This window comes from Pezoporus flaviventris, unplaced genomic scaffold, assembly GCF_033815535.1.
Source record: "Pezoporus flaviventris isolate CSIRO_AGI_PZ_B2104156 unplaced genomic scaffold, CSIRO_AGI_Pfla_v1 ptg000006l, whole genome shotgun sequence".
Classification (NCBI taxonomy): domain Eukaryota; kingdom Metazoa; phylum Chordata; class Aves; order Psittaciformes; family Psittacidae; genus Pezoporus; species Pezoporus flaviventris.
The window spans coordinates 18,051,218-18,063,394 of record NW_026892554.1 but is presented as its reverse complement, the minus strand read 5'-3'; the positions used below and the strand labels follow the sequence as shown (position 1 = coordinate 18,063,394).

General features: G+C 41.4%; 1 protein-coding gene across 1 annotated transcript; it reads left to right on the top strand.

The window, feature by feature from the left end:
* The first annotated feature begins 5,496 nt into the window (after window positions 1–5,496).
* RPS27L (ribosomal protein S27 like) lies at window positions 5,497–9,314 on the top strand. The gene is made up of 4 exons (XM_061447203.1): window positions 5,497–5,653; window positions 5,826–5,934; window positions 8,278–8,388; window positions 8,806–9,314. The coding sequence occupies exons 1-4, from the start codon at window positions 5,648–5,650 to the stop codon at window positions 8,832–8,834; spliced, it is 255 nt and encodes an 84-aa protein (XP_061303187.1). The 5' UTR covers window positions 5,497–5,647; the 3' UTR covers window positions 8,835–9,314.
* Window positions 9,315–12,177: the final 2,863 nt, after the last annotated feature.

Below are 12,177 nucleotides of genomic sequence, written 5' to 3'. Positions count from 1 at the left end.
AGCGGTCACACATTTATCTGCTCAAGTGACACAGCAAATAATCACAGAACCGCAGCCTGCCTTGTGTTGGAAGGGACCTTAAAGCTCACCCAGCTCCAACCCCTGCCACGGGCAGGGACCCCTTCCACTAAAGCACCTTGCTCCAAGCCCCTGTGTCCAACCTGGCCTTGAACACTGCCAGGGATGGGGCAGCCACAGCTTCTCTGGGCACCCTGTGCCAGCGCCTCAGCACCCTCACAGGGAAGAGCTTCTGCCTAAGAGCTCATCTCAGTCTCCCCTCTGGCAGGTTCAAGCCATTCCCCTTGGCCTGTCCCTACAGGCCCTTGTCCCAAGCCCCTCTCCAGCTTTCCTGCAGCCCCTTTAGCCACTGGAGCTGCTCTAAGGTCTCCCCTTCTGGAGCCTTCTCTTCTCCAGGCTGACCCAGCCCAGCTCTCTCAGCCTGGCTGCAGAGCAGAGCTGCTCCAGCCCCCATAGCACCTCCGTGGCCTCCTCTGAGCTCACCCAAGCAGGTTCAAAGCTGTCATACATGGTTAGCCTGCACATTCCAAACACACAAAAAAATCAGTCTATGTCATTAACCTACAATTTGATGGGGTGAAACAGGGCTAAACTATTCCAGCGCCTGGCTACAGCTGTATTTGTGCAAAGTATTCCAAGGAATCACAAAAAAAAAAAAAGGAAAATATTTTAGCCATTATAAACCTTGAAAACTCAAAAGCTATTCTGCTCCTAGTTATCAGTTATTCCAAACCTTTCTTGTTAAGGGTCTCAGTTTGGTGGTGTTCCTGGCCAATACATGTTTGTCATAACAAACCATCAAATATCCAATGACGGAGCTGGTGTAAATCTCTGCAGAAGACGAATATCATGAATGATAACCAAGCTTTCAGTTAACTGTATCAAGATCTAATTTTACATGACAGAGGCTGTGTTGTGATTCAAGTACAAATTTCATTGTTTGAGACCTCTGGAGACCAGAATATCATCTGACAGAGCAGGATCAAGGCAACAAAACAAGGATAGGGGGAATTGCCAGTTCTTTTTTTTTTACACACTTTGAGACCTCTGCTGAGCTCAAGGCTTTGGAAATGTGGCTGCTTGGTTCATTTTTGTATTGTATAATTAGCAGCGGGGCTGTTCAGATGTTAAGATGGGTTGTTAAGGTACTCATTACAAGACTAAATCTTATACACGATAATGGCAACCTGGCACTGTAGCAGTTAAACCAAATCGGTTAATTCTTTCAGACTGGCATGGATCATCATATTATAGGAAATGGCAAATAAAAAACTAATCTCTGAAACACTTCCCTGTATCTGTATTTTCAGAGACATGAGTTGCTACATATTGTAACGCCCATACTTAAGATTACTCCACAATCGTATGTCAGCATTGAAGAGAGTAATTTTGGGGTTAATATTCACTCTTGAGTTTTATGGAACAAACAGGCTTCCATATGTCTCTGGAGCAATATGTTTGCGATCACCATCTGTTACACAAGAGGAGTTTTATAGAAAAATAATGCAAATTACTTCCCTCTTCAATTACATGAGGGCTTTGCAATACTGCGCCGGGTTTGGGAAAGTGCCAGTCTTCCAGATTCAAGGGACAGATGTTTACTTAGCCATGAACTTTAAAAACAAGATATAAAAATTAAGAGTTACATTTTTTTATCTTTTAGAACATGGAAAACCCAGAATTGTACAATGTACACTTTGAATATCCTAGTAAAACCCTGAGGAGTACTATCAAAGCTGTTAAGGCTCAGTAACCAAGGCACTATGATACCTCATCATGAAAACTTGTGACTATTTTACCAACACCTACATTTTTAAGGAAAAAAAACAAACCAAAAGATTCCACTGCTACTTCATTCCCACTCTCATTTTCACTCTCTCAGATGATAGATGTCATTACCTTGAGCTTTTAAAAACCTCTTTTCCCCTCAGTTCAAAGGTGAGACTGGTTAAGTAAAGAGAACTGTGTGGAAAGATGTCTTTGATCAAGCCCTTCTGTTCAATGCATACAAAATTGTAGGAAAATCTACATCTTAATTGCTTAAGTACAAGGTTTCAAAAAAAACAGTCGTGTTTAAAACCTGTGGGTAGAACCAGAACCGTGTTATTTTGACGTTAACTGGAATCCACAGGTCCAAGTCCTACAAAAGTTAATCTTATAAGGCATGTTTGTCCCAAATGCCACCTCACTGCAAATCATTATCACGAGCTTTGCTCTTTAGCTTTTGGACTCTGCTAACTAATATCATAATATTTTTGATGTATATCTATAACAACTCTGGTTTTGGCAGATGCCTCTGCAATTTATTACTGTTTGATGACCATCATGTGACACCCCTTTAAAAATAATGTTAACTTATTCCCCAGTTGCAGTAAATAAGTTTTTCACTGCAGGTGGATACTTCTGTGCTCATTCTACACTTTGTCTTACTGCATTTGGTATGTCCATATGTCCCGCTTTTAAGTCCCAGTTTAGGAAAGATGAACACATAGGTTCAAGTCTTGTGGTCTTTACAAAGAATAGTACTCTCCCTTACTCTCGTGATCTAAATGTCTGAATTTTCCAGATGTATATGCTGTAGAACTTTATATAGGAGCGGTTAAATCAAGTAATTATCAGGTGAAGAAAAATTTCTTAAAATATGTTTAGTTCAGTTCAGAAAGGAAAAGCACCGTAAGACTCTTAGAGAATCATAGAATAGTTAGGGTTGGAAAGGACCTTAAGATCATCCAGTTCCAACCCCCCTGCAATGGGCAGGGACACCTCACACTAAACCATGTCACCCAAGGCTCTGTCCCACCTGACCTTGAACACTGCCAGGGATGGAGCATTCACAACTTCCCTGGGCAACCCATTCCAGTGCCTCACCACCCTAACAGTAAAGAACTTCCTCCTTATATCCAATCTAAACTTCCCCTGTTTAAGTTTTAACCTGTTACCCCTTGTCCTGTCACTACAGTCCCTAATGAAGAGTCCCTCCCCAGCATTCTTATAGACCCCCTTCAGATACTGGAAGGCTGCTATCTGTAAGTTCCCTTAACTTCAAGGTTTGCTGTAGTAGTGCTAAAAGTTGACCTTCTTTAAGTTCCAGAGCTCATCTAAACTATCTCAGCATAAGCATATTTAAACCAAATGAATGGTTTACACCATTAATGCCACGGTTTACACCATTAATTTATAATCCATTAAAATTGTAATACTTAATGCTGCAGTATAGGCAAAACCACAGGGAGACTGTGCTGCACATCAAACATACCACTTGAAGTGAACCTACTTATTCTGAGTGCAGCTTAGAGCTGGCTAGTGCATGCAGATCTAAAAGGTCTTAATGACAATACTCTGTGGTAGAGACAGCATTTCTCTCCTCCTTAACTTGCAACTTAAACTCTGCTGTGTTTCTGTTTTCTAAAGAGTATACTTCAAAAAAGCTTCAGTCATTACGATTGAAGGTAATGCATTACAACTGACTCGTCCAGCAGGTCACTGAACTACAAGCAGTTATGAAAAGGAAATGAATCTCCAGTACAACCAAAATAGAGAACCAGAGGAATGTGTCCAAAACACATCCTGTTTTCAGATCATCCTGTGTGCCCCTCCTTCCACAGAAACCAATTTTTAATGTAAACTGTGACTCTAAAGTCTTCCTCACGCACCAGAGGCTCCTTGCAGGAAAGATGTTAAGAAGAGAAAGCTGGGAGGAAGAGGGGAAGAAGGGCGGCACTTTAGAAGTTGTCTTTTTTTGTTGGTGGTGCTTCATACATTGCAAAGGTTATTTTCTTAAAGGAAAAATGTTTTTCTCCTTCAGATTCTGAATTAAGAGGCTTAAACAGATGATTCCCCTTTCCTTCTGCTCGCAGATAAATTACATGCATTTGAAGAAGACTGAAAGGTAGTAGGAACAACCAAAACTCGAGAACTGACTGCACTGACAGCTGGTTCGTGTTCCTCGCGTCACATGACAGCATGCAGAGGAAAATATGAGTCAGAGCCTTTCATACTAAATTCCCCATGATATAACAAAAAATAATTCCAAAATACCACTATTTGTGTGTCATCACCACTCCAGCCCATAAGGAAGGTATGCTAACATAGCATTACAACGTTACAAGACAATGGTTGCGATGATGAGAAAAGGGAAACCAATGTAATGGCTTGGAGCACTACAACACGGTGGTCTGCTCTTGGGTTTTGGGATGGGAAGAAAGCGTTGTGAAAGTCACGTACAGTGTCAGCACTGCAGAGGCCATTCCAGCTTTGGGAGTATTGTTGTCACAAAGATATGTTTCTATAAACTTCCATCTCCACCTGTGCTCATGGCAGACTTTTAAAATACTGCCTGCTAAACGCATCAGTTCTCTCCCCCAGATGGAGAAAAAGGAGGAGGAGGAGGAGAGCTCAGCACGCTGCCTCTTGTACATTTTAGAAGACTTTCCATACCGCCCACTTTCATGCGTCCCAGGCCTATTGGTGCCACTTACCGGGCTTGTAGTGAATTACACCTTTAAATGTTGGGACTTGAGATCCGAGAGTCTTTACAGATGATATTTGTGATTATTTTCACAATTTGACTTATGGAAAAAAAAACCACTCAGGCTCTTACTAAAAAGATTGATGAAAATTCTGTTGTTTTTTTTCCTTCCCACTATCTCCAACATTTTGATTTCCATGAGGGTCTCCAAGTTGACCGGAGCCCATAAATGGGAAGTAGAGAATTTCTTACGCATTTTGCTTTTCGATTGGGGTGGCAAACTGAGAAAAAACCCCCCACCCCTGCACATGAGCACAGCTTCACCCAACGTGTCTTTTACTGCGAAACACCACAAGTGACAATGTAGTCAGCATCTAATATAAAAGTAGATGGGACTTCTAGATCATAGAATCATAGAATTACAGAATCAGCCAGGTTGGAAAAGGCCTTTGAGATCAAGTCCAACCGTTCCCCAGCACCACCAAGGCCACTACTAACTCATGTCACTGAGAGCCTTGTCTACAAGGTTTGTGAACACTTCCAGGGACGGTGACTCCAGCACTGCCCTGGGCAGCCTGTTTCAATGCGTAAGCAGCCTTTGGGGAAGGAATTGTTCCTAATTATACCTTTGTTAGAGGGGAAAATGAGCAGACTTTTTGAAAAGAGAACTGGAAGCACATTAGGACTATCATTCTCTGTGCTTAACCAGTTTCTGACTTGCAGGTAGAGCGAGCACTGCGGCACTGCCCCACCACAAACTGCCATGGCCATCCCAAAAGGTCTCCCGCTGTCTTTTCCTGTGATTTTGTGCCATTTTGTCGGCGCGGAAGCAGCGGGCGCTCGTACAGAGGTGCTCTGCAGGAAGCCAGTGCACCGTGCACACAATCTGCACTGATTTCCTGGTCAACTAAAGGGACACGGGTGACACGCAGGGCAGTGACCCGCTCGCAGTGTGGCAGTCCCGCACACCACATCCCCAAGAGGACGCAGCGGACCCCTTCGCCCCATCGCCCCCCGCAATCTCTCCTGCTCCCGCTCCTCCTCCTGCGGGAGAGCCGGGGGGCCCCGCCCGCCGGAAGCAGGGGCGGCAGCGGCAGGAGCAGCTCTGGTCGGGGTCGGGGTGCGGGTCCGGGTCCGGGTCCGGCGCCGCTGCAGGCCGAGATGCCCGTAAGTTGTTCCGATCCACGGCCGGAGCCACCGCGATACCGCGCCCCGAGGCCGCCGGGGCCGGGGCCGTTGCTCCCAGTGCTGCGGCCGTGCTCGGGCACAGGCTGGAGGCGGCTTCGCGGCGTCCAGCCTGTGCGTTGAGCCCAACACTTCTGTGCTCTGCCCTCCCCAGCTGGCCAAGGACCTGGTGCACCCCTCCGCGGAGGATGAGAGGAGAAAGCACAAGAAGAAACGGCTTGTGCAGAGCCCCAACTCCTACTTCATGGATGTAAAATGCCCAGGTAAGTATCTAAATTATATCTTACAGAAAGGATCAGAACTAATTCTGTACACGGGTCATCTCCATTAAAGGTCTGATTTTCTTTTTTCCAATATAAATGTCGTTTATCTGTTCTGTACAGAAAAAATCAGTCCATATATTGCTCTGTTTGTTTAACAACGAGTGTTTTCACCCTTTTTCAAAAGTGAATGTAAACAACAGGGTTTTTATTTTTCTTTCCGGAGGTCTGGTGCGTTTCCGACCAAGTAGGCACACACACACACACATGCACCTCCCTTCAGATTTACATGTATGGAGATGAAATTACAGAATCCCAGCCTGGTTTGGGTTGGAACAGGCCTTAAAGCTCATCCAGCTCCGACCCCCTGCCACGGGCAGGGACACCTTCCACTAAAGCACCTTGCTCCAAGCCCCTGTGTCCAACCTGGCCTTGAACACTGCCAGGGATGGGGCAGCCACAGCTTCTCTGGGCACCCTGTGCCAGTGCCTCAGCACCCTCGCAGGGAAGAACGTCTGCCTAATGTTTAATCTAATTCTTCCCTCTCAGTTTAAAACCGTTCCCCCTTGACCTTTACAAGGACATGTGCTTAAATGTCCTTGTAAAAAGTCCCTCTCCAGGTTTCTTGTAGTCTTTTTTCTTGCTTTAAAGCATCCGTGGCTCAAGTTTCAAATGGAAGACAACATTGTTTTCCTCCTTCTGCAAGCTGATTGATTCTGGAAGAGCACCCAGAAAAACTTTTCACAGGGATATATGCCGGCAACTGTAATTTTACATAGAAAGTGAAACATCTACAACTGCCTTTATCACATGCTGCTGTCAAGAAGCAAGGTGACATCTAGCACACACATACAGGGGTTTGCTTCTGCTTTGCAAAGATTTTCACCAGTTTGGCTCAGAAACATCAGTATAACCATCTTCTCTTTTATAAACTAAAACCTGGGGTTTTCCAGCACAATCAATGGAGGATGTTCTACCAGCAAACACCTTCTTCTGTCAGCACAGCTACATCCATGTGTAGGCACAGAAACTGTCAAGTGTGCTTAACTTATTTACTGTTTACTACTGTAGCAGTCAGAAAATGCATAGACTTACTTACAGGAGTGATCATCCCGACTAGAAGAAGGGAACTGTTGCTGTAGTCAGGTTTTCTAATTATCTTATCTTTTCTTAGTAGCTTAGATTCCTAAGGAGCTCTGAGACATTGTTTTCCATCTAAAAGTGATGTGAATCCATTAAAACAGATTGAAAGTACAGTGTGGTTACTTTTAAAAAAACATGGTTGAAGGCTAAGCTACTGATACTGCTTCTTTTTTTCAACTTTCTTCAAACCAGTGTGCATGCACACACATACTACAATACAGTTAATGTCAACACAGGCCCATAGGTCATTGCTTATTTTCATTATTGTTGGATTAATTGGTTACTGAGTTTGAGGGGCATACAGAGCAAAGCAGGAGAACTTCGATATTGACAGGAGCCTTAAGCAAGAGGCGCCAAGAGCTTTCTAAGGCCCTTCCTCACAACATACATTCTATCTTATTTTTGGGGTCCGAGCATGCTGAAAATGGAATCTGTGCTCACCTTTATCTGTCTATTCTGTACATCCACATCTAGACAAAATCCTTTACAAATTTACAAATTTTCTCCCTCCAAAAATTCCTTGTGGGTAATTAAAAACACTTTTTAGGGAAAAGAATGAAAGCAGTGAAATTTGCTTGTCTAAGCCATGTGTGACAGTGATTTCATTCTTTTATAAGTCATATAATTTAGAAGTTGTAGACAAAGTGCTGCTGATGCCTCTTCTTGCATCTGGAATTAGTGAAGTTATTCTGTGCAAGTCTTACTCGGATATGATGCTAGCTTTATAGAATGCAACTAAGCACATGCCTTATGGGCACCGATTATTAACAGAAAGCAAACATGGATTCAAACATCAGTGTTTATATTCACAGCTACCAGACTTTTGCCAACAGCAATGTTCTATTATTACAAGTTAAATATTTCCCTAGGTAGATGGGTGGTTCTAATCAACAGAGGCTAGTCTAGTTCTCCTTGACTCTTTTGCAGGAGACATATCACAGGCTAATTAGGGCTTTACAGCTATCAGGCTATGTTGATTTTCATCCTGGGTTCAGTTAACTAACTAGCTTTCATACGCATGCCAGTAAAAGCAACTAGTTCATATCACGGTAACCACGTTTTGCTTTGTTTTATTTAGTTTGCTGTGGAATGAAATAGAGATGCCTGTTTGGACAAGTGTATTTCAAGTACCTGGTTCAATTACACATACAAAAAATCATGCTAGAAATGGTCAATGGAAATTTTAATCGTGCTGTTTTCCAGGATGCTACAAGATCACCACTGTATTCAGCCATGCTCAGACAGTTGTTCTGTGCGTAGGGTGCTCAACTGTCCTGTGTCAGCCTACTGGGGGTAAAGCCAGACTAACAGAAGGTAAGAGGCAATGTTTAGTGGCCTAAAACTTCCACTTATGTAAATGCATTTATGTATCTAGAGCTTGCAAACATTTTAGCTTTGATTTTGAAAATGGTACTGGAACACTTATCTTGCAAATTGCTTAGAGTTGGGGTTTGTATGACTAAAGGGGTGGAACAGCAGAATGAAGTTTTAAAAGGCATCTGGAAGAAAAGAAATAGTATTCCTTGCCCTTATTTTAATAAGAATTATACAACGGCTGTGTTGCCTGGTTGAGTCAGAGAAGACTTGAAGTACTAAATCTTCACCTATTATGGTACCTGAGGTTTAAATTTATCGCATGAATTTTCCTACTTAGGTTGGGTGGGCAGTTTTGCAAGGCAGCCTGACAATGCAAGGACTATTCATCCCTATACTCATGTGATTTGTTCACAGGCTGTTCATTTAGAAGAAAGCAACACTAAACACTTGAGCATGTGGGTTTGGATCTGTGCTCCTGAAAGCCTTACCAGTTTAAAAATGCCTGTTAATACAATGTAATTACAATTGATTTTGTAAAGATTACATGCACTAGTGACTAATGAGCTGCAATCTCTTTTTCAATAAATAATTTGAAGTGCAATTTTTTTCCTGCAGGTTTGCATTCAACTGAGCTCTATTTTTATAGTTTTATTTTTAAACAGTATATTGTTAATTGGGAGGTGTCATTTAATATGAAAACCTCGGGCTTGCAACTTTCTTGCCCTCATTTATCAACTCCAGCAGTGTGATGCATATGGTGACAGAAAACTGCTGTAAGAGTGCATTTTGTATACTTCACTACTGCAAGGGTTGCAAAGGCTAGATAGATTTAAAATGGCTCGCTTGCTTTCAGCATTACATTAGTCCCTCTATCACCACATAAGTAATGTGGTGATAAATGAAAATACAAACTTACTCACTTATGTTCAGCTGCTTTTCTGTTTTGTTTGGGGATTTTTTTCCCCTTCCCTCTAATCTGGTCTTGAAACTGCATTTGGTATTCTGTGCAGAGATTTCTATACAAGAGAAAAAAAGGAGTCTTTTGCAAAACACGGAAAGCATTTAGTATAGAGAAGGCATATGGTGTATAACCAACAATAATGACTTATTGTTGTTACTGCTGACACAAAGTACGTTAACAACTGTGAATGGTATCATCATTAAAAAAAACCCAAACTAGTACAGCAAACACATGTACACTTTTAGTATTAAATACTGACATTACATGATTACCTTTTTGCAGCAAGGTTTTTAAAAGCCATTACTTTCTAAATGGCTGATAAAAGGCACATTTTCTTTTTTAAACCATGAGAAAACATTCAAACTAAGTTTTACATGTATCTTACTTTACTAGATAATGGCTCAACATCTCTTTCAAAGTATCTAGTGTCTTGTGAGCTAATTATTTTTGGGAATTTCTATTTAGCATGCATCCTTTTTATGACTTACAAAAATATGTTTCTAGTAAATAAAAAAAACTAAACCCTAAACCTGGTATTGCAATTCATTGTATTAAGTTTTATTTAATTTAATTCAAACAGCAGTGAACACATAATTACCAGATGCAAAAAAATAGGTGTTTGATACAGAAACAGATGCACCAATTTAATATACATGCCTTTTAAGAAAAGCAGAGTTTTATGTTAGTGCCATACCGTGTTTTCTAAATAAAGGTTAATTTAAGTGCAAGTTTGTCATGAAAGCTGCTCTTAACTGACCAGTTTCCCACACTTAATGCCAGTCCATCAAATAACTGCTTTCAGACTAAAGATCAAAACAGTAATATTAATTCACTTGTGACCTCAATATGTATGCTAAGGCCAGATTGAATCTTAGTCTCCTGTACCTCTGCCGTCTCTTCCTCTACATCCAAAAGGTAAGAATTCATGATTGAGTAAATACCAAATCAGAAAAAGTCCATGACACATTTTGTTCCAGGTACTGGAAGATGAAATTCAGACATCATAGCATCTCTAATACTGTGTATGTGTCAGAAGGTTTTTTAAAACCAGAAGGTTTTTAAGCTACAATATGAAGAACATGATATGTATTTAAAAAGTTGGTGGCTAAACAAATTCCATCAGGGGAGTGAGGCACTGTCATTAATATCTTGGTGTTAGAAGTGCCTTAGACACTTCTTACCTTTATTCACTTTTGTACATAAAATGGTTTGGGTTGGAAAGGACCTTAAGATCATCCAACTCCCTGCCATGGGCAGGGATGCCTCACACTAGACCATGTCACCCAAGGCTCTGTCCAACCTGGCCTTGAACACTGCCAGGGATGGGGCATTTACTACTTCTCTGGACAACCTGTTCCAGTGCCTCACCACCCTCATAGTGAAGAACTTCCTTATATCTAACCCGTACCTATATATATATATATATTAGTGTTTGGTCATATGCAGACAAGTATAACAGTAAACCTGTGCTTTCTAGGTTCTCAGTCTCTATACCCAAACACAACGGTCAGTGAGGGAAACTTGTTTTCTCTCAAGTATGCAAAATGACATTTGCAAAACAGATGTATCATACAAGAAAAGATGTTCTAAATCCTAAAACAAGTACAGAAACTACTTTTGCAGATTTTTTACATTTAAAACGTTGTATTTGGTCCATTCTATTCATGTATTCTTTCAAAATGAAAACAACTCAGAACTACTTACTCTTGTTCCCCATGTAAAATGGGCAGTGACTTCTGCCACTGCAGGTTTACCGAGCTAGAAGGTACTAAAGATTGGGAAAAAAAGTTGCTATTGAAGGTACTCACCTCCAGTACTTCTGTATTGGAATTGTCAAACAGTATCAGTAACTTCAGTGAAAAAGCAGCTGATTTATTGCCTGACCAAATGAAAGTTTGTTCAGAAAGGTTCTCTCTGTTGTCCCTACTGATCTGATATTCTAGAGATAAAGACAACTCATTATTAACAAATAAAAAAGTGAAGTTTTGGTGAGTGGGCCAGAAAACCCAAGCAAATAGTTTACCTTTTATTGTTTTAAGGCACAAGAACGATAATACTTAAGAGTACTAAACCAGCCTTACTACCTTCAATTAAAAATGTAGGTAAAACACTGACACCTCAAAAGATTAAATTTCATGTTTTTTCAGTCTTGGGTAATAAATGGTATCACAGGCATACTGGGAAGAGAGATGACAGCATGTTGTTTCATCATAGGGCAGATAGCAACTATGAAGTCAATATTAAAAGTGCTAACTTGGGACAGAGGCAGGTAAGGCTATCTTCTGGTGGCTGTTAGCTAAGACACCTTGCTCATTAAAGTCAGAGCAGCAGAGCTCCTGAACAGCACAGGGAAGAAAGTATTCAAACATTTCCCAAAGGCTATTTTGTTTTGTCTCAGCCTGGAAATACTGTCTGATGTAACTGCAGGGAAAGTGGGGTAGGGGCAAATCTTGAGATAGTAGAAATTTTCCATGCTGTTTTGGAATATATAAAAATATAATCAGATGTTGTTATATTCCTATAGTAAAATTGAAGATTGGAAAATGCTTCTTTGGAACTTCATCACAATTTCTTCTTCAACCTTGTGCAAAAGTGAGGCACATCTACAAAACCTCTCAAAGTTTCACTCTCTACAACTACCTGAAAGGAGGTGGTAGTGAGGTGGGCGTCAGTCTCTTCTCCCCAGTAACAAGCAATAGGACAACAGGAAACAGCCTCCAGCTGTGCCAGGGGAAGTTTAGATTGGATATTAGGGAAAATTTCTTCATAAAGAGGGTGCTCAGGCATTGGCACAGGCTGCCCAGGGCAGTGGGGGAATCACTCTC